The 26606-nt window shown below is 38.7% G+C and overlaps 2 protein-coding genes across 2 annotated transcripts in view; both read right to left on the bottom strand.

Moving 5' to 3' along the window:
- tmem104 (transmembrane protein 104) overlaps window positions 1–12790 on the bottom strand; it is an 86622-nt gene extending 73832 nt beyond the window's left edge. The window contains exons 1-4 of the mRNA XM_061905669.1: window positions 12518–12790; window positions 12253–12322; window positions 8002–8123; window positions 2715–2796 (exon numbers count right to left, since the gene is read on the bottom strand). Coding sequence (XP_061761653.1) covers window positions 2715–2796; window positions 8002–8123; window positions 12253–12297 — 249 coding nt within the window. The 5' untranslated portion in view covers window positions 12298–12322; window positions 12518–12790. The remainder of the gene's footprint in view (window positions 1–2714; window positions 2797–8001; window positions 8124–12252; window positions 12323–12517) is intronic.
- Window positions 12791–15462: 2672 nt separating this feature from the next.
- On the bottom strand, window positions 15463–26531 carry LOC133556068 (5-hydroxytryptamine receptor 3A-like). The gene is made up of 9 exons (XM_061905668.1): window positions 26325–26531; window positions 26102–26259; window positions 23399–23443; window positions 23216–23325; window positions 20290–20462; window positions 20057–20211; window positions 19780–19990; window positions 16060–16206; window positions 15463–15922 (listed from the first exon to the last, which is right to left on the bottom strand). Exons 1-9 carry the CDS (start codon window positions 26362–26364, stop codon window positions 15696–15698), a joined length of 1266 nt encoding a protein of 421 aa, XP_061761652.1. The 5' UTR covers window positions 26365–26531; the 3' UTR covers window positions 15463–15695.
- Between the last annotated feature and the right edge of the window lie 75 nt (window positions 26532–26606).

Here is a 26606-nt window from a genome sequence, read left to right as displayed (position 1 = left end):
TTTGTTTGTTTGTTTTTTTGTTGTTTGTTTTTTCAAAAAGGGACTGAAGTCAGACCAACGTGGTTTGTAAATAATGCAAGGCCGGCAATACCACACCACCTTAGCCGCGCTCACCCTTTAGAGCACAGCTGTCACTTCCTGGCACTAAACCTGCAGAAAATAGTTCTTCTGAGGTTTCTCTATGTTTACCTTTTCACACTTTGCACTATTTTGTTACACTTTTAGATTTTTTTCACGCTTAATTGTGCACCCTCATTTTAAGAGGCTACTGTTAAGTGTTCAATATGATTTTACAATTTTGTTTAATTGATTGTTTTCCATGCTTGTGTTGACATTTCCTTGACATTTGAAACACATTTTTACATTTCATAAATTTTTCTCCTGGTCCTTATTTTCCATAGGTCAAAAATATAAATAATTATCGATATCAACCGATATTAAACAGTTCTTAGCCAAATTGCCCAGCCGTAGAGGCTGGTATTGTACATCACTGCAAACTCAGCATTTGTTAGTTTTGATTGAAACATTCACGTACTGACAACCGTACTTCTAGGTGTCAACGCACAAGTCAAAAGACGAAGAGCCTGATTTACTAAACGTTTGCATGTACTAAAACAGGTGCAAACCTGATAACACACGCAAAACTGGTCTACTAAAGGTGTTCAAAGTTGATTGCAACTGTTACGTGAGCAGAATAAAGGCGTGGAATCCATTTTTTGTATCTGTCTTCATTAATATGCAAAATATAAGATCATCAAAATGCCCACACGACTGGTAGTAGAAAATGCGGATATGATTACACAGCACAAGCAGTGTGATTTATCAACACAGTTATGCGACCACTATTTAATTGTTTTTTTTAAGCACGTGTCAGAAGGACATGCAAACTGACAGTTTCACATGGTTGCAGGATCAGTGCTCGCGCTGTACAGACGATGGACAAACGACAATCCTCCGTGTGTGTGAACATTTTTGGACAGTCAAACATGAAATATTAGACATCTATTCAGCAATTTGCTTTTATTATCTTATTGCTGCTGGATGATTTAAGGAGCTGATTAAAATGAATTCAATTCCTTCGTTTTGGTGTCTGCTAGCATTTTTTTATTTTTATTTAGGAAATATGTTACTGTATCTCCTAACTGAAAAAATGTCTTTCATTATGCATTTTCTTGCGTTTGAGTCATTCCAGACACACAAATGCGCTGGTGATGCGATCCACAGCCTGGGACACAGAATGAAGTGTCACTGTGCTAAAAAATTTCTGCTGTCTTGATTGGGATTCTGGAAAGGTGTTACAGATTATAGATGTGTGCTGCTGGTTCAACACATCGCACACATGAATGTGCGCAGTATTTCTCATTTAAATTACCGTATTTTTCAGACTATAAGTCGCAGCTCATTCACGTAAGAGACTAGACGTATAAGATTTCATCAGATTTAGCGATTAGGAGTGACAGATTGTTTGGTAAACGTATAGCATTTTCTAAATGTTATAGTTATTTGAATGACTCTTACCATAATATGTTACGTCAAAATACCAGGCACGTTCTTTGTTGGTTATTTATGCGTCATATAACGTACACTTATTCAGTCTGTTGTTCACTATTCTTTATTTATTTTAAATTGCCTTTCAAATGTCTATTATTGGTGTTGAGTTTTATCAAATAAATTTCCCCAAAAAAATGCGACTTATACTCCGTTGCGACTTATATAGGTTTTTCCCTTCTTTATTATGCATTTTCGGCACGTGCGACTAGAATCCAAAAAATACGGTAGGTGGTCTGCACCACTTTCGGATTGGTAGATCACACGCAACACACGCTCATAGTTGACACTGATTTAGTTTTTGCATTCACCGTCTAGTGTGGGGTACTTGGATCTTAGTAAATCAGGCCTTTAGTGTAAGTAAAAGTGCACCAGTGGAGACCTTGCAAGTTCAACCACATGGGAAGACTACCCTTAAACAGCCAGAAGAGGGCGCCTAATGTGAAGTAGATCATTTTAGGTAACAAATGTACAAAGCACGTTCACTTTTGCTGGTTCACTGCCAAGCATCCACCAAGCATCCACCAAGCAGAGAGCAATGAAGTGTCAGGTTTGCACCAAGTGGGAGGAAAGAGACGCAAAGACGCTATGAATCAACGTGGAGTCTCTCTGGGGACGATTGTCCACATGCTTGTGAAGGACCTGCTGGAGCAGACTATTAAGTCGAAGCCCATTTCAGAGTCCGAGTAAACAAGATTGAAGACTTGACAATTCAATCCTGTCCCCCAGTGACCGCTTCGGACAGGATTTTCCATTTACGTCCAGAACGGCAATGAAGTGCAGCCCCCAAGGAGAGCAGGTTTAAATATTTACCCATAAAGCTCTGCTGGAATTAAGCAGGAGGAAGAGGTAATGATGAACATCATGTTCCCTCAATCAACTTTTGGCACAAATACAGTAGATTTGTGTGTGAAGTAAAACAAAAAAGATGTCTGCCATACATGCTTGAGAATGTCTGAGGAAGACTTGCAAGCACATTAGCGAAAGACGCCGCCATTTTTACGCTGGCATTAGTTCTACTTGTTTGCATGGAGGCTGCTGGTAGTTTTTAATGCCACCCTATTTACTTATTTTAATATTTACCTGCGTGTTGCACACGCAGAGTCATACGCCCAGATGACACCTTACTACGCTTGTTTGCATACGGGGAAGAATCATGAGCTCACCTCGTCCTGTTCCCGCCTCTTCCAGCGCAGCTGAGCGTTCGCCGCCGCCATCGCCTCGATCACAAAGGTGGTGGTCATGTAGCTGGAGGAATGAGGTATAGGGGAATTATTCTATATGAACAGTGTCCAAACTTTTTATAACAAACTGAAAGATGCGGGCGCCACTTTGATACATTGTGTTACATAAATAAATAAATAAATAACTTAGATTTATATTGCGCTTTTCTAGACACTCAAAGCACTCACAGAGAAGCGGGAACTCATTAAAGATACTAAGAACACCACACCTACTGTAAAGATACTAAAAACTATACATGTCAGTCAATATCTGCTAAACTATCTAAACATCCATGTTAGCTTTGTGTTATCGCCAACAAGGTATATTCTACCGAAGTTTGCCAAAGCTTCAGCATTTTCAACCGTAAATTTGGCAAAATTAAGAAAAAACATCATTACCACAATTGTATTGGCCACTAAACGAGACCACAACAATCAGACCGCACTGCTCAGTATCGTAGCCAATGATAGTAATGCAGCCTGGGGCTGAGCCTAACATTAGCATTCTAACTTCTTCACCAATTTAGCCAAGCCGAATGCCTCAGTTTCATATAGCTTGATACTTAATGCATGCTAAATGCTAGTATGCTAACTTCTCTAGACAATTTTGCAGCAAACACTTTCAGAATTTGTATTTGACACATGCTAACATTACTGTGCTCACCTTTTTGGCCAATTTGTCAGCCGAATGCCTCAAAGTTTCATATAACTTGGTACTTGACAGATGCTACATTTTGGCATAACATAACTTTTAGAGCCAGTTTTGCAGCCAAACAATTCAGAGCCATGATTTGGTACTGGACACATGTCAACTGTTAGCATGCTAACAGTGTGCTAACTTTTGTTCCCAATTATGCAGATGAACACCTCATTTTCATATGACTTGATACTTGACACATGCTAAATGTTCGCATGCTAACGTTAACATTCTAGCATACTAACTTTTTTAGCCGAACACCTGAGAGTCTTATAACTTGGTTCTTGATACATGCTAACTGTTAGCATGCTAACTTTTTATTTTCCATTTTTCAGTCGAACACCTCAGTCTTTTAACTTGGTACATGGTAGGGCTGCAAATCTTTGGGTGTCCCACGATTCGATTCAATATCGATTCTTGGGGTCGCGATTCGATTATAAATCGATTTTTTTCAATTCAACGCGATTCTCGATTCAAAAACAATATTTTTCTAATTCAAAACGATTCTGTATTCATTCAATACATAGGATTTCAGCAGGATCTACCCCAGTCTGCTGACATGCTAGCACAGTAGTGGATTTTTTTTTTTTAAAGCTTTTATAATTGTAAAGGACAATGTTTTATCAACTGATTGCAATAATGTAAATTTGTTTTAACTATTAAACGAACCAAAAATATGACTTTTTTTATCTTTGTGAAAACATTGGACACAGTGTGTTGTCAAGCTTATGAGATGCGATGCAAGTGTAAGCCACTGTGACACTACTGTTCTTTTTTTATAAATGTCTAATTATAATGTCAATGAGGGATTTTTAATCACTGCTATGCTGAAATTTTAATTGATAATATTCATTTTTGTTTCACTACTTTTGGTTTGTTCTCTGTCGTGTTTGTGTCTCCTTTCAATTGCTCTGTTTATTGCAGTTGTGAGTGTTGCTGGGTCAGGTTTGGTTTTGGAATTGGATTGCATTGTTATGGTATTGCTGTGTATTGTTTTGTTGGATTGATAAAAAAATAAAAAATAAATTAAAAAATTCAAAACATTTAAAATCGATTTTAAAAAAATGAGAATCGATTCTGAATCGCACAACATGAGAATCGCGATTTAAATTTGAATCGATTTTTTCCCACACCACTACTACGTGGTAAATGTCAGTATGCTAACTTTATTTTTTTAATCCAATTTGGCAGCGAACCTTTCAGAGTCATATGAATTGGTGCTTGACACATGCTTACTGTTAGCAAGCAAACCTTTTTGCCCAATTTTGCAGCCTAAAGCCTCAGCTTCAAATACATTGGTGTTTGGCACATGCTTAATGATAGCATGCTAACTTTTATAGCCAACTTTGCAGACGAACATGTCATAGTCATTTGACTTGGTGCTTGACACATGCTAACTGTTAGCATGCTAACATTAGCATTTTAGCATACTAACTTTTTAGCCAAACACCTTACTCTTATATATTTTGGTAATTGATATATGCGTTTCAGGGGCCTTCATCCTTTGGTATTCACACACAATTTTTCCCAAAATTTGTGTAATTTTCGAATACAGCATGTTTATATTTAGTTTTTCAAATGTGACGCAGGCCAATTATAAAAACAAAATCTGCGGGGCGCACTACAAAAATTACAAATGACCTACAATTTCAATACTACAGTAGTATTAAATGAAATCAAAACAGTCAGCGCTCGCTGTTCAGTATCGTGGCCTACGATTGGCTGAACCTCAGGCAGCATTGCCCCATTAGATTAAAGGCCTACTGAAACTCACTACTACCGACCACGCAGTCTGATCGTTTAAATATCAATGATGAAATCTTAACATTGCAACACATGCCAATACGGCCGGTCTAGTTTACTAAATTGCAATTTTAAATTCCCCGCGAGGTATCCTGTTGAAAACGTGCGCGTGACGTCACCGGTGGTAGCGGACGTGTTCTCCCAGCACCGATCACGGCTAAAACTAGTCTGTTTTTATCGCATAATTACACAGTATTCTGGACATCTGTGTTGCTGAATCTTTTGCAATTTGTTCAATTATTAATGGATACTACAAAGAAGAAAGATGCTGGTGGAAAGCGGTGTATTGCAGCCGGCTGTAGCAACACAAACAGCCGGTGTTTCTTTGTTTGTTGTGAAGCTTTAATATGGAACAGAGCGGTCAAGCGAACATGGTTCTCTACCACATGTCAACCGCCAGGTTTCGGTGAGAAAATTGTGGTAATAAGTCGGCTCTTACCGTAAACATGAGCGGAGCTTATTTTGTTCCTTCTGCAGACTTTCTTGGCTCCTCCATGGCTTCCCTCAGAGACACTGGCGGTCACCACACCCCTCCGAATTTCAGGTATGACTATATAATCTCACTAAAACACTAGTAACACAATAAGCAGATAAGGGATTTTCCAGAATTATCCTAGTAAATGTGTCTCTTAACATCTGAATCGCTCACACTGCCCTCGTCTTTTTTCTTTTTTCTTTTAGTCCTTCACTCTTACTATCCTAATCCACAAATCTTTCATTCTCGCTCAAATTAATGGGGAAATTGTCGCTTTCTCGGTCCGAATCTCTCTAGCTGCTGGTGCCCATGATTGTAAACAATGTAAAGATGTGAGGAGCTCTACAACCAGTGACGTCATGCGCACATTGTCTGCTACTTCCGGTACAGGCAAGGCTTTTTTATTAGCGACCAAAAGTTGCGAACTTTATCGTCGATGTTCTCTACTAAATCCTTTCAGCAAAAATATGGCAATATCGCAAAATTATCGTCGATGTTCTCTACTAAATTCTTTCAGCAAAAATATGGCAATATCGCAAAATGATCAAGTATGAGACATAGAATGGACATGCTATCCCCGTTTAAATAAGAAAATCCCATTTCAGTAGGTCTTTAAAGTGTGAAGGTGACTACGTGGGTGTCATTTCATGTCTAGAGGGCTCAAATGTTAAAATTGTATTTAGAGTATCAGAAACATTTTTTTTTTATGTTCTGCCTATGACAATATTGTATTTATGATTAATACTTTGAAGAAATTCATTTGAACTGTTCATGTAGCCATTCGTACAGGATACTTCATTAAATACACCATCAGAGGTGTTTATTTTACTTTAGTGTCTCATAGTGATGCTTTCTAAATGTGTAGGACTACTAGACTAGTCTTATTTTTAAGCCAAAATGCGGCCCGGTGGTCGTTTGCGGCCCACAACACAATATAAAAACACTATTTATAAACAGGTGAAATGTAATGGGAAAAAGTTGCAATGTTGCCGTGCAGGCTAGGTTTTTTGTGTCATTGCTCAAAAAGATTACTCAAAAACAATGTTATTAATTACTGAACTATTCAAGGGTCCAATTACTTACTACACATCAAATATTACACTTAAATATTTTGTGTATGTTTTTGCCATACAAATGTTTTCTTTGACAAAAAGGACAAAACAAAAACAAATATATAGTCAATGAATAGATCTGAAGTTGATCTAAACATGTAATTGTTGAAAGTTAAAAAAAATGTATGACTTATTTTTAGGGGCAGCATAGTGGAACAGGTGTTAGTGCATGTGCCTCACAATAACAAGGTCCTGAGTAGTCCTGAGTTCAATACCGGGCTCGGGATCTTTTTGTGTGGAGTTCGCATGTTCTCCCAGTGGCTGTGTGGGTTCTCTCCAGGTACTCCGGCTTCCAATGTCATGCACCTGGGGATAGGTTGATTGGCAACACTAAATTGGCCCTAGAGTGTGAATGTTGTCTGTCTATCTGTGTTGGCCCTGAGATGAGGTTGCGACTTGTCCAGGGTGTACACCGCCTTCCGGAATTTTTGTTGTTGTTGTTTTCATTGCTAAAATAATAATGAATCAAAATTAAAGGTGTTATGAATTATTCCAATTACTTAACATCAAATATTCCCTTTTTAAAATGTTGGGGGGATAACATTGGACATTTTGCCTATTTTGCCACTAAAACATTTTTCTTTGACAAAAGGACATGAAACAAAAACATTTTTTTTAAACTTTATATCAACTGCTAGAACTGAAGTTGATCTACAAATGTAAGCGTTGATAAATATTAATGAAAAAACTTTTCTTTCTTTTTTTTTTTACCATTTTTATCACAGACTATTTTAAATTTGAGGGGAGCACTAAAGTTTAGAAATGTATTGTACTGGTTTTAAACATGAAAAATATCAAAATGGCCCCCACATGCTTTAACTTCTCAGTTGAAAAAGTTTAGACACCCACTGGTCTAAGCAAAAACATTACATCGGTTTGCTGAAATAAAAAGCTCCCCTTGTTGCTACTCCTTTTCCAACATGCAAGTGTAAACATGTGACCTTCCTTAATGGAACTTGTTAAAGAAGTCCAAAACCAATACAACTAATTATCTTTACAAAAGCACCATATTTTATAGTTTGTGCTTTTTGTGCAAGTGTTGCTGTGCATACAGTAGGTGCCAGTTAGCATCTTTACGTCGCACGGCCACGGGACATAAAACGAATATGTGGCCGTCGCCCGGCCGTAGAGAGGGACAATCACCTCATGAATCCCAGGAAGGAGATGAGGGCCAAGCTGACCACCCAGCCGGCTGTGGCGAAGGCTTTGGGCATGGTGAGCGCTCCCGTTCCCACGATCAGGTTGAACATGTACACCAGCCCCACCTTGCAGGAACAACAAGAATGGAATTATTATTATGTCGATGCTGGTAAACAAGCACTCAGGAAGCATCTTATCATACAGACTGGGACATTCAATCATTCAACAGTTTGGAGCCGCAGACTCATCGGATATGCTTCAGCATTTTAGCTTCCTGTTTCATTGGCTCGTCAAACAAGCTTTACTATCCCCTAAGAACATGAAACAATCAGCACACTAGAACACAACAAAGAGCCTCCAGTTTATGAAAAACAAATAAAGACCCAATATATGAAACCATATGAAGAACAGCTTTACAAATACATTCCAGCAAATAATAGGTACAGTATGTGTGTCACTCATGGTGTCACACGCAATCCGAATAGCGACAAGACTGTTGTATTCACAGTTCAACCGCAATAAAAATAAATAAAAGAAAAAAAGTTAATCTGCGCAAAAAAAAAATACAATAAGAAAAAGTTCAGATTTCCACTGCATACTAATATAGACAATAAAAAAGTTCAGAGTTCAACTGCAGTAAAAAATAAAAAGTTCATAGACATTCGAAGAAAGCAAAATATAAAAGTCAACTAGTTCAGAATTCAACTGCTTTAAAAAAATATCTTAAAATAAAAGTTCAAAGGTCAACTGTATAAAAAAAAATAGAAATAGAAAATAAAGTTCAGAGTTCAACAGCTAAAAAAAGACTTTAGAATTCAACTGCATAAAAAATGGGGGAAAAAAAGTTAAACTGCATAAAAAAATACAAAAACAAAATAAAATAATGTTCAGAGTTCAACAGCAAAAAATAAAAAGTACAAATAAAAGTACAAATAAAAAGTTCAGAGTTCAACAGAGTCAAGCGGTAGAAAATGGATGCATGGATGGAGTTCAAAACCATTAAAAAAATTCAGAAATCAACTGCATTAAAAATCTAAATAAACCAGTTCAGAGATCAACTGCATAAAATAAAAAAAATATAAAATAAAATAAAAGTTCAGAATTCAACGGCATTAAAAATACAAATACAGTTCAGAGATCAACCGTAAAAAAATAAAAATTTAAAATGAAAAAAGCTCTGAATTCCATCCATCCATCCATCCATTTTCTACCGCTTATTCCCTTTCGGGGTCGCGGGGGGCGCTGGCGCCTATCTCAGCTACAATCAGGCGGACTGAATTCAACAGCATTAAAAAAAAGTGTGTTGGCGTCGTTTATCACCACTACACACCAATACAACCGATGACGTGCAACTCATATCATTGTTTATTACAAAAGTACACGCGCCACAAATCTGACGCTTTCCAAGTTTACACTCAACAAAAGTCCTCTGCAAAACATTTAAAAAGGGGACTAAAATGTTAATTGAGATCCCCATTATGATATACTGAAAGTTATTAATTTATCTGTGAGTCTGCCAAATATATATATATATATATATATATATATATATATATATATATATATATATTTGTGTTGCTAAAGGCGGCCGCAATTCATCGCTTCCCACCTACAGCTTTCGTCTTTAACGTCTCCATTATTCATTGAACAAATTGCAAAAGATTCAGGAACACAGATGTCCATAATACTGCGGAATTATGCGATGAAAAGAGACGACTTATAGCTGCGAACGGTGCTGGAACAAAATGTCCTCTACAATGCGTGACGTCACACGCAGGCGTCATCATACCGCAGGGGTAGGGAACCTACGGCTCTAGAGCCAGATGTGGCTCTTTTGATGACTGCACCTGGCTTTCAGATATATATATATATATATATATATATATATATATATATGTATATATATATATATATGTATATATATATATATATATATTGCTGTATGGCGAGTGATTATACAACTGGATGGAGTGCGAAATGCAGGAGTTCTTGAATCAAACACTGTGGGAATGAAGCTGAAGGAACCTGTTGGAGTAGGAGCTCCACTGTCCCACAATTGTCTGGTGGAGTGGGTGATTCAAATAGGGTCAATATTTTAGGTGTCATAACTTTGTTATTTACCACATTTTGGTTGGTATCACTAGAAAGCTTGCTAAACAAAGAAACAAAACATGACTTATAAAGGCCTACTGAAATGACATTTTCTTATTTAAACGGGGACAGCAGGTCCATTCTATGTGTCATACTTGATTATTTCGCAATGTTGCCATATTTTTGCTGAAAAGATTTAGTAGAGAACATCGACGATAAAGTTTGCAACTTTTGGTCGCTAATAAAAAAGCCTTGCCTGTACCGGAAGTAGCAGACGATATGCGCGTGACGTCACGGGTTGTGGAGCTCCTCACATCTAAACATTTTTACAATCATGGCCACCAGCAGCGTGAGCGATTCGGACCGAGAAAGCGACGATTTCCCCACTAATTTGAGCGAGGATGAAAGATTTGTTGATGAGGAAAGTGAGAGTGAAAGACTAGAAGAGAGGAGAAGAAAAAAAAAAAGACTATACAGTGGGAGCGATTCAGATGTTATTAGACAAATTTACTAGGATAATTCTGGAAAATCCCTTATCTGATTATTGTGTTACTAGTGTTTTAGTGAAATTATATAGTCGTACCTGTACAACCTGAAGGTCGGCCCTGCACCTTTCTTCAGCACCAGTTGACGGGTGGTGGCGATGCCCATCTCTGCCCTTCGCAAGGGACCCTCTTCGAAACACGATCTTTCAAACTGATCGCGGCAAAACACACCGTACTTTGTGTGTGTGGTCCAATCCAACCGTGTTCGCTTGACCGCTCTGTTCCATATGTAAAGCTTCACCGTCATCTTTCGGGAATGTAAACAATGAAACACCGGCTGTGTTTGTGTTGCTAAAGGCGGCCGCAATTCATCGCTTCCCACCTACAGCTTTCGTCTTTAACGTCTCCATTATTCATTGAACAAATTGCAAAAGATTCAGGAACACAGATGTCCATAATACTGCGGAATTATGCGATGAAAAGAGACGACTTATAGCTGCGAACGGTGCTGGAACAAAATGTCCTCTACAATGCGTGACGTCACACGCAGGCGTCATCATACCGCAGGGGTAGGGAACCTACGGCTCTAGAGCCAGATGTGGCTCTTTTGATGACTGCACCTGGCTTTCAGATAAATGTTAACTGACATTTTTTAACACGATAAGTAATGAATAATTTTGCTGGTAGTCACAGTGTCAAAAATAACGTTCAAAATATAAAACATTCTCATGCATTTTAATCCATCCATCTGGTTTCTACCGCACCTGGTCAAGAAGTCGCATTAATGGTAAGAAGTATTATATTTATTGTTGGTTCGCTTCAGAATAACAGTGTTATTAAAAAGAATAAGAGACTTATTTTATTATACTCTAAAAATGTTGGTATTACTTAAAAATGCACGCATTTAGTTGTGTTCAGTCTTAAAAAAATATGATATGGCTCTCACTGAAGTACTTTTTAAAATATTTGGCTTGTATGGCTCTCAGCCAAAAAGGTTCCCGACCACTGTCATACCCCGACATTTTAGCATGATACTTCCGTGCGAAACTTAAAATAGCAATTTAGTAAACTAAACCAGCCGTATTGGCATGTGTTGCAATTTTAAGATTTCATCATTGATATATAAACTATCAGACTGCGTGGTCGGTAGTAATTGGTTTCAGTAGGCCTTTAGTTATGTTATAATGATGTTGGTTATGTTTGATCAAATAGATTAAATCTTGTCGAAAACAAAGTCTATTGTCTTAGTATTAAAGTTAAAGTACCAATGATTGTCACACACACAGTAGGTGTGGTGTAATTATTCTCTGCATTTGACCCATCGCCCTTGATCACCCCCTGGGAGGTGAGGGGAGCAGTAAGCAGCAGCCCAGGAATCATTTTTGGTGATTTAACCCCCAATAGGGACGGCGTGGCGTAGTGGGAGAGTGGCCGTGCGCAACCCGAGGGTCCTTGGTTCAATCCTCACCTAGTACCATCTTCGTCACGTCCCTTGTGTCCTGAGCAAGACACTTCACCCTTGCTCCTGATGGGCGCTGGTTAGCGCCTTGCATGGCAGCTCCCTCCATCAGTGTGTGAATGTGTGTGTGAATGGGAAATGATACTTATAATACTGGGATCGTCTTTACGAGACCTGCCTGATAAGTTTAATGACAAACAGTAATTCATTGTTACTCACAAATGGGGAGTAGGGCTCGCCTGTGTCTGTGATTCCACCCGCCATGACTGAAGGGACGGGTCTTCTTCACCTGAGAGGACAATCACGCCATTAATTAGTTAATTTCTGTGTAAGTCATTTCTGCTTGTGAAAAAAAAAAACCTCAGCGTTGTTAACTGTTGAGAGTTCAATGAATGAACACAGCTCAGGTTCCCATCACTGAGGTTTATTAAGAATGTTTAAAAAGGATGACTATGTGTGATTGATTTGAAAGGAAACATCTCACCTAGCCGCCTCACTTCTGTGTTTTGCTAGCTGGAGCAGCTAAGCTAGCAACATCCGCCGAGCTGTCAGCTGGATCCAATCCATCCGCGCCGGCCAACGAGCTGCATCCAAAAGCAGAACCTTGCCCCGTTGTAACATGAGACGGGTTTTTTTTTTTCGCTAAACAGCGGCACGGAAGTTCTAACGAAACCGAGCACTTCATGCAAACTAGCACTTTCTCATTGGCTAGCATGCGCTGTGGTCGTCACCCGTCACGCTTCCGGTTTGAAATTTCAAAGTTGAATACTCCCAGTTTGTTGATGTATCATGCTTTAATTTTGAAGAGTGCCGAGTGAACTTGATCTTCCTGTTTGAACGTTTGCTCGGTTTGGTCATAACTCAATGCGCCGGGTGTTCAGGTTAGAATTGTGATCATACGTCATGTGACTGTCATGTAACAATGACACATTAGTGTCAATGACGCTCGTTGTCACTGTATAAAACACGTCTCTAAGTTGTAAAAAGGGGTTTTGTTTTTACCCGCCCTTCTGTGCTTTTTTTTTTTTTTAATGTTTATTTTTGTTTTTATTTTTTTAAATGTTTATTTGTTAATTTCAACAGTTACAAACAGTAAGTCAAACAACAATATAAAACATTGTACAACATTATGAAAACAGTACAAAACAGCGCCGGGGGGTTGTAAATTCAAAATTACAAATAGAATACAAAAAATTATATGTATAATAAACAAAGTGCAAAGCCATAGGCTCATTTAGATACATTAAACAACTTAAATTTGGAACACAGCATCATTGTTTTCACAGCTTTTTTGTTGTTAGAGGTAGACAGTGTTTTAATGTAAAGTTCAAAATCTTTTTTAAAGGCACAAAAGATAGGTCGGGTATTAAGAATCTTACATTTATGAATATAAAACTTAGCCCATAAAATAATGAGGTTGCAAAGGTAGAATTCATTTTCAAATTTTTGTTCATACAGTGTAAAACCAAAAATCACATCTTTAAAGCAAAGCACGAATTTGTCATAAATATTGTCCAGGATGAAGCGACAGATGCCCTGCCATAGTGATCGCCCTTCCGTGCTGCCCAAATGAACAAAACGGGAATAAGCGGTAGAAAATGGATGGATGGATGGCTACTTATGTCACACGCCTTATTTGGCATATGACGTTGACGTCACATGACACCCTCCATCCATCCATTGCTACCGCTTATTCCCTTTTGGGGTCGCGGGGGGCGCTGGTGCCTTTCTTAGTTACAATCGGGTGGAAGGCGGTGTACACCCTGGACAAGTCGCCACCTCATCGCAGGGCCAACACAGATAGACAGACAACATTCACACTCACATTCACTCACTAGGGCCAATTTAGTGTTGCCAATCAACCTATCCCCAGGTGCATGTCTTTGGAAGTGGGAGGAAGCCGGAGAAACCGGATGTAACCCACGCATTCACGGGGAGAACATTGGGGTCGCGGGGGGGTGGGGCGCTGGTGCCTATCTCAGCTACAATCGGGCGGAACGCGGCGTACACCCTGCACAAGTCGCCACCTCATCGCAGAATACTATTTTGTTTTTCAAGGAATCACTAACTATTATTAGTTAAACCAGTGGTTCTCAACCTTTTTTCAGTGATGTAAATTTCTGTGAACATTTTTTTAATTCAAGTACCCTCTAATCAGAACAAAGCATTTTTGGTTGAAAAAAAAGAGATTAAAAAAAGTAAAATACAACACTATGTCATCAGTTTCAGATTTATTAAATTGTATATCAGTGCAAAATATTGCTCATTTGTAGTGGTCTTTCTTGAGCTATTTGGAAAAAAATATATAAAAATAAGTAAAAACTTGTTGAAAAATAAACAAGCGATTCAATTATAAATAAAGATTTCTACACATAGAAGTAATCATCAACTTAAAGTGCCCTCTTTGGGGATTGTAATAGAGATCCATCTGGATTCATGAACTTAATTCTAAACATTTCTTCACAAAAAAATAAATCTTTAACATCAATATTTATGGAACATGTCCACAATAAATCTAGCTGTCAACACTGAATATTGCATTCTTGCATTTTTCACAGTTTATGAACTTCCATTCATATTTTGTTGAAGTATTATTCAATAAATATATTTATAAAGGATTTTTGAATTGCTATTTTTAGAATATTAAAAAAAAATCTCACGTACCCTTGGCATACCTTCGCGTACCCCCATTTGAGAACCACTGAGTTAAACGATAAGATGTAGATCATAATCATTTAATTTCCACAAATATTACTCTCTAGTTTGATTTTTTCCTCACCTGAATAAATGTGTAGCATTTTAACAATATATTTTAAAAAAAATACACAAATGAGTATGAATAAAATGCTTTAATAAATATAAAAAGTATCAATTACTCCAAAATTGAAAAAAAACATCGACATTATAAAAATCTGAGTACAAAATTATACTATCAAGCCTGGTGTGTGTTTGCATTAACGACTACTCTTTAAAAGTAATGTACAAGAAAAATACAATAAAAAAATAGAAATATGTAAAATTCCATCCAGCCATTCATTTTCTACCCTTTGTCCCTTTTGGGGTCGCGGAGGTGCTGAAGCCTATCTCGGCTGCATTCGGGCGGAAGGCGGTGTACACCCTGGACCAGTCGTCACACAATATGTAAAATTATGAATAAAAAAAAAAAATTACCGGTAATTCAAATTCTAAATTTCCTTTCAGAATCACTTTCTAGTCCAGTTGCCAGTTGTCGCTAGATTTGCAAGTGCACAAAAATTGGCTCCCAAACGAACGGCTCACAACTGGGAATCACTTTAAAAAAGCGGTTCAAAAGACTTGATTCGTTCGCTAACATCACATCTCCAGTCGCACACAGCCTAATTTACATGTAGAGACCGGAGCGCTCTTGGCTGTGATCTGCACATAAAAACAAAATAAAAGACCCAAACATTTACTGTAAATAAATGTACTTTTATTGCAATACTAAAATACAAAACAGGTTTATCCAGAACACGTCGTCCTCCTATCAGTTTGACACAAATTACAAATATCCACTCAAACATGTGTCTGAATATTTTTCATACAATCATCTTCATATTTAAATAATCATTTTTTTAAACAAACAGTACAATACAGAGTCAGATTGAGTGTGTCATGTTCTCAACCCGATTTTAGGATGGCTTTTAATCAAAAAAATCTTTCGGCACCCACTTATTATATGTGACGGCCACAAAAATTCCAACGGTACATACATAGCAGCAGAAATAAACTCCGTCTATGATATCAACCACTCTTCTGTAGCAGCTCGTCTTTGGCTCGACAGCGCCTCCTTTGCCCACTTCCTGTGCACTCGATCTCACTTCCTGCAGCACCAGCTCCATCAGGTCGCGCTCTGTGAGTTTCACGTCATCTGGGGGCGACAAGAGATAGATGGTCCAGTGAGTCTCAATGACTTTACTTCCCTTAGCAAAAGTCCTACCTGGGCCATGAGGAGAGCATTAAACTTCCATACCAGATTACATTCAACGAGTAAAACTTGGATCCCACCTTTCTGCTGCTCTACTGCGACGGGAGTATTCCTGCCTGAGTTGTCTGTCTTTGCACATTTATTGTCCAGGTCGATGAGGAAGGTCATCAGCATGGCCTCCAGCACGCTGAAGCCCACCAGGGCAAAGACCCCAATGCAGTAGCTTGCTGTAATGTGAGCACAATGAATGTGAGGGGGCGTGAGAGGCAATAGTGTAATAAGAGTACATCTTGACATATACAGATGAATAAATAAACATTCACTTCAGGATGGGGTGTGAAAAACAATAGCATCTAACTCTGTGGTTCTTAACCTTGTTGGAGGCACCGAACCCCACCAGTTTCATATGCGCATTCACCGAACTCTTTAGTGAAAAATAAAATGTTTTTTTTTTTTCAAATTCAAGACAAAGTTGTATGTTTTTGGTAACACTTTAGTATAGGGGAACATATTCTAAGTAACAAAGACTTAATTTAGAGTTATTTGGACACTAGGGGAACATATTCTAAGTCAGTGGTTCTCACCTTTTTTTCTGTGATGTACCCCCTGTGAACATTTTTTTATTCAAGTACCCCCTAATCAGAGCAAAGCATTTTTGGTTGAAAAAAAGAGATAAAGAAGTAAAATACAGCACTATGTCAACAGTTTCTGATTTATTAAATTGTATAACAGTGCAAAATATTGCTCATTTGTAGTGGTCTTTCTTGAACGATTTGGAAAAAAATATATAAAAATAACTAAAAACTTGTTGAACAATAAACAAGTGATTCAATTATAAATAAAGATTTTTACACACAGAATTAATCATCAACTTTAAGTGCCCTCTTTAAGGATTTTGAAAGAGATCCATCTGGATTCATGAACTTAATTCTAAACATTTATTCACAAAAAAATAAATCTTTAACATCAATATTTATGGAACATGTCCACAAAAAATCTAGCTGTCAACACTGAATATTGCATTGTTGCATTTCTTTTCACAGTTTATGAACTTACATTCATATTTTGTTGAAGTATTATTCAATACATATATTCATAAAGCAATTTAGAATTTTTGCTATTTTTAGAATATTTTAAAAAATTCTCACGTACCCCTTGGCATACCTTCAAGTACCCCCATTTGAGAACCACTGTTCTAAGTAATAGAATATGCTAGTTATTTGGTTAGGGTTAGGGTCAGGGTTAGAGGGTTCGGGTTATAATAAGGCCATGCTGAATAAGGCATTAATTAGTACTTAATGACTCGTTAAGAACCAATATGTTACTAATTTGCATGTTATTATGCAACTAATTAATGGTGAATAAATGTTCCCCATACTAAAGTGTTACCATATTTTTTTACTGGTGCACAAAATCAACCGTGCATGAACATCACCTTGTTCAAACAACAAAACTAAGACAGTGCATTAACCAACAACAAATTACACACCTGCAAATCAGTCAGCTGTTGCCGTATCTGTAATACGCCAACAGGGAGAAGTTTGTATTTACACGAAGAGTCAGGTGTGTTTTGACCTCCGCCGAACCCCTGAGGTCGACTCACCGAACCCCTAGGGTTCGATCGAACCCTGGTTAAGAACCAATGATCTAACTTGACACAGATAGATAAACAAACATTCAATTCAAGGGGGGGCGTGAAAAAAAGTCAGTCTCCTAAAATGCAGTGCTTCTTAAATAGTGTACGGGGCAGAGTGGGGGGCGTGAGAGGCAACGGTGTAAAAGCATCCTTAGTGTTAATTAAAAAACAAAAACTATATTAACACATAGATATAATAACACATACAGATAAAAGATGAATAAACATCACCTTCAGGGGGGGCGTGAAAAAAATTCTGTCCCTTAGGGCAGTGGTTCCCAACCTTTTTTGCACCACGGACCAGTTTAATGTAAGCATTATTTTCAGGGATCGGATTCCCACTTGTGAAAAATACAACTCACTATAACGCTGAATGAGTTGGAGCCCTGAGCTTGTTTCTTTGCAATGAGATGCTGATGGAAATCGGCTTTTGGCTACAATCTGTCACATTTACATTTGATATGTTCATTAATGTGCATTGTATCATGTCACAGTTATAACAAATGGCAACTTCCTATGAGGAGTATTATTGCCACATCTATAAACAAGCAGTCAAACTCAAGGTCCGCGAGCCAGATTTGCCCCACCCGCATCATTTTATATGGCCCGCAAAAGCTTGGAAATAATGTGTTAATAAAATACCTTATACTTTCTTTCTTTACTTTCTTATTTTCTTACAAAGGTATTAGGTTTTTTTTGTAGTTTGACAGGGAAAAAAATAGTGTCCAATATTGCAACAAATATATTATCTAATTTTGTAGGTCAAAATCCAAATAAATACTTAAATATGTGCTTAAACCAACTTAGTGTAGAAGATGCCTAAATAACTATCTTGACACATACAGATAAACATGTTTTTAACTTGGAGGGCGTGAAAACAATTATTTTCCTTAAAGTGGAACATTATCACAATTTCAAAAGGGTTAAAAACAATAAAAATCAGTTCCCAGTGGCTTGTTGTATTTTTGAAGTTTTTTTTGAAGTTTTTTTCACAATTTTACCAGTCCCGGAATATCTCTAAATAAAGCTTTAAAGTGCCTTATTTTCGCTATCTTCGAAACCACTATCCATTTCCCTGTGACGTCATACAGGGCTGCCAATACAAACAACATTGCGGTTACCACAGCAAGATGTAGCGACATTAGCTCGGATTCAGACTCGGATTTCAGCGGCTTAAGCGATTCAACAGATTACGCATGTATTGAAACAGATGGTCGGAGTATGGAGGCAGATAGCGAAAACGAAATTGAAGAAGAAACTGAAGCTATTGAGCGAATAGCTATTGACGCTATTCGGCCATACCGTGGGTGTACCTAATGAAGTGGCCCATAGCATGGCTGCCTTATTAGCATCGCCGGTAAAATGTGCAGACCAAACGATCAGGACTTTCGCATCTTGTGACACTGGAGCAACTTAAATCCGTCGATTGGTAAGTGTTTGTTTCGCATTAAATGTGGGTATCTAGTTTCAAATGTACATACAGCTAGCGTAAATAGCATGTTAGCATCGATTAGCATAGCATGTTAGCATCAATTAGCTGGCAGTCATGCCGTGACCAAATGTCTGATTAGCACATAAGTCAACAACATCAACAAAACTTACCTTTGTGATTTCGTTGACTTAATCGTTGCAAATGCATCTGCAGGTTATCCATACATCTCTGTGCCATGTCTGTCTTAGCATCGCCCGTCAAATGTGAAGACACTCTGGCACATTTAATGGGGGTCTGGCGGAAGATTTTTTGCCAGTGGTGCAACTTGAATCCCTCCCTGTTAGTGTTGTTACACCCTCCGACAACACACCGACGAGGCATGATGTCTCCAAGGTTCCAAAAAATAGTCAAAAAAACTGAAAATAACAGAGCTGAGACCCGGTGTTTGTAATGTGAAAATGAATATGGCGAGTGTGTTACCTCGGTGACGTCACGTTCTGACGTCATCGCTAAAAGACCGATAAACAGAAAGGCGTTTAATTTGCCAAAATTCACCCATTTAGAGTACGGAAATGGTTAAAAAAATACATGGCCTTTTCTGCAACGTCAAGGTATATATTGACGCTTGCATAAGTTTGGTGATAATGTTCCCCTTTAAGGGGGGGGGGGGGCATGCGAGAAAATAATTGAGAAACACCGCGCTAAGAGCACCCACAGGTGTGACTTCCTCACCAATGAGTGGCAAGTTCTCTTCGGTGGAGGGCAGCATGTCCTTCAGAATGAGCAGCAGGACGGAGATGGAGAGCAGCACTGTGATTTTGAAGCTCATCTTCTCGCCGCGGGCCTCGTTGATGAAGAAGGACGCCAAGTCCAGCAAGAGCAGGCACATGATGGGTATGATGAAGATGATGACGTACAGCATGGGCTTCCTGATGATTTTCACCTGCGCGGAACATCCACACGTCGCTGAAGCGCCTCACGCAGATTTGATTCTTATCCTTTTGCTTACCTGGAAAGAAAGTATGTCTCGTTTTGAGTCGTGAGTCACGTTCCGCTCAACTTTCACTTCCCCCAGCGTCCACTCTCCCTGAGTCACCAGCTGCTGCTCGGTCACGTCAGTGATGACGTCGTCGGCGCGGAGCGTCTCCAGGGTCATAGTGTTTTCTATGCAGATGAGAGGAGAACCTGTCAGAGCCGCCTATTGGTCACCTGCAAAAGTCTAGAAGGAGTGCGCTGCGTTACGGTCGTGGTTCATGGATCGAAAAGAGATATAGCAGCTCTGATTGTCGAAGGGGAAGGAGTAAAGATTGAGGGTGCAGGTGGAGGTGAGCCGCTGCCGAGTGTAGATTTGCATCATGCCGTTGAAATGCAAGGTCACGTAGGGACTCACTTTCATGCTTCCCGAGTCCGAGGCGCTGGGGACACAAAAACACTTCAGTTTCACTTAAGACAAACATTGCTCAAAATTAGGGCTGTCAAATGATTTTTTTAAATCCAGATTAATCACAATTTTAGAATTTAGATTAATTGGCAATGAAAGGGGAACATTATCACCAGACCTATTTAAGCGTCAATAAAGACCATGTTTTTTTAACCGATTTCCGAACTCTAAAAGGGTGAATTTGGCGATTTAAACTCCTTTCAATTGTTCCCTGTCGGATTGATGACCTTCCACCCGTGACGTTACAATGGGAAGCAATCCACCATTTTTTCAAACACATTACACACACAAGTCAAATCAGCTGTTATTTTCCGTTTTTTCAACTGTTTTCCGTACCTTGGAGACATCAGGGTATAACAACACGATCAGGGACGGATTCAAGTTGACTTACGTGGAGTGTGCATCGATTAGCACGGCATGCTAATCGATGCTAACATGGCAGAAATGGCAAGAATGTGTGGATATCCTGCGACACTCAAAGCAGATGCGCTTCCAACGATAAAGTCAACGAAATCACAAAGGTGAGTTTTGTTTATGTTATTGACTTATGTGCAAATCAGACATATTTGGTCACGGCATGACTGCCAGCTAATCGATGCTAACATGCTATTTAGGGTAGATCTATGTACATTTGTAGCTATATTTGCATCCAGCCTTTCCCTCCACCCACATTTAATGCAAAACAAACACTTACCAATCGACTGATTTTAGTTGCTCCAGTGGTCAAAAGATCCAATCATTGGTTAGAAGGCGATCGCCGAATAGCTTCAATAGCTATTCGCTCAATAGCTTCAGTTTCTTCTTCAATTTTGTTTTCACTATCTGCCTCCACACTCCAACCATCCGTTTCAATACATGCGTAATCTGTTGAAACGCTTAAGCCGCTGAAATCCAGGGCTAACAACATCAACAAAGCGCAGCTTTGCGCATTCACACACAGTATATAACTTTTGGTGGACAAAATGAGACAAAGGACTGGAAGATTTTACATGTAAACAAACTGTTACGTCACAATCCACACTAAGGTGAGTTCAAGAACCACCGAAATTACTAGGACACAACGATCTTCACCAAATACTCTCATCAGTGACACATACACACAAACATATTTAACAGTGGGCTTTCTAACAATTGGGAAGGTTTGTGTCATGTTTGTCCTCAAACAAAAAAACATACTAAACAAAAAAATTATTTTTCCCCCATCTTTATCCATTTTTAATCCTTTTTTAAAAAGGCTCCAAGGAGTCACTAAGGTAGCATTCAAGTGCCGCGTTGCTGATCCCCGGGCTAACATCATCATGTCCATTGCTGCTGTTTGTTCTCCTTAGACAGCCATAATTCATATTATTATGTCATGTGTTACATCAGGGGTCACCAACCTTTTTGAAACCAAGAGCTACTTCTTGGGTACTGATTAATGCGTAGGGCTACCAGTTTGATACACACTTAAATAAATTGACAGAAATAGCCAATTTGCTCAATTTACCTTTAAGAAATAAATCTATATACAGTATATTAAAAAAATGGGTATTTCTGTCTGTTATTCCGTCGTACACTTTTTTTCCTTTTACCGAAGGTTTTTTGTAGCGCATAAATGATGAAAAAACACTTAATTTAACGGTTTAAAAGAGGAGAAAACACAATAAAAATTAAAATTAAATTTTGAAACATAGTTCATCTTCAAATTCAACCGAAAAAAATGAAGGGAAAAAATAGCTAATTCGAATCTTTTTGAAAAAATTAAAAAAAGAATTTATGAAACATCATTAGTCATTTTTCCTGATTAAGATTAATTTTAGATTTTTGATGATATGTTTTAAATAGGTTAAAATCTTATTTGAATCAAATTCAAATAAGATTTGAATTTGATTCTACCGATTTTCTATGTTTGCCAGATTTTTTTTATTTTATTTTAATCATAATAAATTTGAAGAAATATTTCACAAACATTCTTTGTCTAAAAAACAGAAACTAAAATGAAGAATTAAATTTAAATGTATTTATTATTACTTACAATAAAAAAAAAATACTTGAACATTGATTTAAATTGTCAGGACAGAAGAGAAAGGAATTTAAAAGGTAAAAAGGTATTATGTGTTTAAAAATCCTAAAATCATTTTTAAGGTTGTATTTTTTCTCTAAAATTGTCTTTCTGAATGTTATAAGAAGCAAAGTAAAAAAATAAATGAAATAATTTTAAACAAGTGAAGACCAGGTCTTTAAAATATTTTCTTGGATTTTCAAATTCTATTTGCGTTTTGTCTCTCTTAGAATTAAAAATGTCGAGCAAAGCGAGACCAGCTTGCTAGTATATAAATTAAATTTAAAACATTGAGGCAGCTCGCAGGTAAGTGCTGCTATTTGAGCTATTTTTAGAACAGGCCAGCGGGCTACTCATCTGGTCCTTACGGGCTACCTGGTGCCCGCGGGCACCGCGTTGGTGACCCCTGGGTTACATAGTCACTATGAGATGCTGGGGAGTTGTGTGTCCGTCAGCTGTAAAAACACACACATGCAGTGATTGCAAACATTTACACACTCATTGTGTTACCGTGCATGACTGCATTATTGCCTACACAAGCATGACGCTATTGTAGTAGAATTGCAGTAGTGCTGTAGTAGTATCGTAGTAACACAATAATTGGTTGTTTCCATGCAATATTCAATCTAATTCTAATCAGGTGGAATAGTCTTTAAATTCAACTGGATTTTCAGAATAAGACTCACTCCTCTTCGATGATGATGTCGGGGATCCAAAGCATGGATTTGGGAACAGTCAGCCTTTTTATCCCACAAAACTGGACTGGGTTCCAAATGAGATATTGGTTACTCCACACCTGTGAAAAAGATAGTTGTGTTAAAAAGACAACACTAGTGAGATAGTTCTTCATCAGTGAAGCATCTTCTCACCATTGTGATCCACACGTGGCTCGTCAAGGTTTGAGACTGCCCATCCTGCCGACGAGGAAAATCGATGAAAACATTTAAGAGATTAACTTTTTTACTTTATTCTAGCATTTTTTTGTATCTATTGCTACTCAGTTTTTTTTGTATCTATTGCTACTCAATTTTCTATTTGTTACCAAAATATAACATTTAAGCACAGGAAGTGAACAAACTTGTTAATGAATAAAGTAATCCCATTTTCATGGCCACCTGCCATGACTCACATATGAACTTGACCCATTGGTCAATATGATGTCGGTCCACCTTTTGCAGCTATTTCAGCTTCAACTCTTCTGGGAAGGCTGTCCACAAGGTTGCGGAGTGCGTTTATAAGAATTTTCGACCATTCTTCCAAAAGCGCATTGGTGATTTCACGCACTGATGTTGGTCGAGAAGGCCTGGCTCTCAGTCTCCGTTCTAATTCATCCTAAATGGGTTCTATCGGGTTCAGGTCAGGACTCTGTGCAGGCCAGTCAAGTTCATCCACACCAGATTATGTCATCCATGTCTCTATGGACCTTGCTTTGTGCACTGGTGCACAGTCATGTTGAAAAAGGAAGGTGCCCGCTCCAAACTGTGCCCACAAGGTTGGAAGCATGGAATTGTCCAAAATATTTTGGTATCCTGGAGCATTCAAAGCTCCTTTCACTGGAACCAAGGGGCCAACCCCACACCATAATTCATCCTCCACCAAATTTCACGCTCGGCACAATGCAGTCCGAAATGTACAGTTCTCCCGGCAACCTCCAAACCCAGACTCGTCCATCAGATTGCCAGATGGAAAAGCGTGATTCATCACTCCAAAGAAGAGTCCAGTGGTAACGTGCTTTACACCACTGCATCCTGACGCTTTGCATTTGGTATGTACGTCTTAGATACAGCTGCTTGGCTCTGGAAACCCATTCCATGAAGCTCTCTGCATACTGTATGTGGGCTAATTGGAAGGTCACATGAAGTTTGGAGCCCTGTAGCAACTGACTGTGCAAAAAGTCGGCAACCTCTTTGCACTGTGCGCTTCAGCATCCACTGACTCCTCTCTCAGTTTATGTGGCATGCCACTTGGTGCATGAGTGTCAAACTCTGGCCCGCGGGCCACATCTGGCCCGCCGTGTAATTTCATTTGGCCCTTGAGGCATTATCAATTTAGCATTGGAGCTGGCCCGCCGGTGTTATACAGCGTCGGTGCCGCTGTAACACCGCATTCACCGCTAATACTCATACTTGCCAACCCTCCTAATTTTCCCGGTAGACTCCCGAAGTTCAGTGCCCCGCCCGAAAATCTCCCGGGGCAACCATTCTCACGAATTTCTACCGATTTCCACCTGGACAACTATATTGGGGGCGTGCATTTAAGGCACTGCCTTTAGCGTTCTCTACAACCTGTGGTCACATCCGCTTTTCCTCCATACTAACAGCGTATCACATAATATTTGTGGCTTTTACACACACACACACACACACACACACACACACACACACACACACACACACACACACACACACACACACAAGTGAATGCAAGGCATACTTGGTCAACAGCCATACAGGTCACACTGAGGGTGGCCGTATAAACAACTTTAGCACTGTTACAAATATGCGCCACACTGTGAACCCACACCAAACAAGAATGACAAATACATTCACTTCAGCTGAATATCCGCACCGTAATACAACAGAACAAATACCCAGAACCCCTTGCAGCACTAACTCTTCTGGGAAACTTCCAGCAAACTGACCAATAATTAACGTTTTATTCATGCATTTTCTTTTGCTACTTCAAGGCTTGAATGTTTGGTTCATTCATTATTGTTATTTTATTTTCAAATGTATTATTAGCCTGTGGAAAAAAATTGATATTTACTTCAGAAGATTGCAAATAGAAAAAAAGGCATTACATTTTTATTTAAATTTCATTTGATATGCCATTGATATTTTTTTAAATTATTATTATTATTATTTGAAACTGGATTTTGCATGTCACTAAAGTTATATAAGCCTTGCTTGTTCAATATTTAATGCAAAAATTGTTTGGGTCCCTATTAAAAAGTTAATTTGTTCAACCTTGGCCCGCGGCTTTGTTCCGTTTAAAATGTTGGCCCACTCTATATTTGAGTTTGATACCCCTGACTTGGTGGCTGAGTTGCTGTTGTTCCCAAAGTCTTACATTTTCTTATAATAAAGACAGTTGACTTTGGAATATTTAGGAGCGGGGAAATTTCACGACTGGATTTAGCATCCTATGACAGTTCCACGCTTGAAATCACTGAACTTCGGAGAGCGGCCCATTCTTTCACAAATGTTTGTAGAAAAAGTCTGCATGCCTAAGTGCTTGATTTTATACACCTGTGGCCGAGCCAAGTGATTAGGACACCTGATTCTGATCATTTGGATTGGTGGCCAAATACTTTTGGCAATATAGTTTATCTCTTATTAATCTACTGGTCACACTTATCATTACACCATGTACCAAATTAAATTGCGTCGAGGTCGGTAAGCACAACCACAATTATTCCGTGCGCCTTATAGTCCGAAAAATAGCGGTACATTGTTTCTTATGGAAAATTTTGCTTCACTATACAAACTTTTCTATTCACAAACTATGTTCAAGAACCAAATAAGTTCGTAAATCAAGGCTTTACTGTATAATAAATCATGTCGGTTACTTACCACTTCCAAGATGCCGTACAGAAGAATGTCCAAGCGGACCACAGAGACTGTAGTCCAGTTTTTGACAGGCCTCATGATGGTCAGGTCATTGGAGGTGCTGAGGTTCAAGTGGCTGAGAAGCGAGGAGTAGGAGCAGTCCAAAGCCCCGGCGCAGGAGCCTGCCGGGAGGAAGAGGATTCAGACTGCAGGTGAGAAACATTCCGGGGATTTGAAGCCAACTCACCAATGAAGGCCAGGAACGCGAGCGTCCTCCAAGCGGACATGGCTGTCGGATCTCAGCGCAGTGTGAGCTCATCATGCTTTTATGTAAGCCAGCGAACGCATCTTTAACAATCCCAGGTTTACCTTGTTTGACGAGAGCAAACATGTGACGCCAGTCCGGCAAAAAGCTTTTGCATTTGTTGTAATGAACGATGACGTAATTGAGGGAAGATCATTGTCTAATTGAAGGAATAATTGTCCTGAGAACCTGGACAAACACAAGCAGGTGCAGAGAACAGACATG

This window comes from Nerophis ophidion, linkage group LG07 (assembly GCF_033978795.1).
Source record: "Nerophis ophidion isolate RoL-2023_Sa linkage group LG07, RoL_Noph_v1.0, whole genome shotgun sequence".
In the NCBI taxonomy this organism is placed as follows: Eukaryota; Metazoa; Chordata; class Actinopteri; order Syngnathiformes; family Syngnathidae; genus Nerophis; species Nerophis ophidion.
The sequence above is the reverse complement of the archived record's forward strand: the minus strand, read 5'-3'. Positions and strand labels throughout refer to the sequence as shown.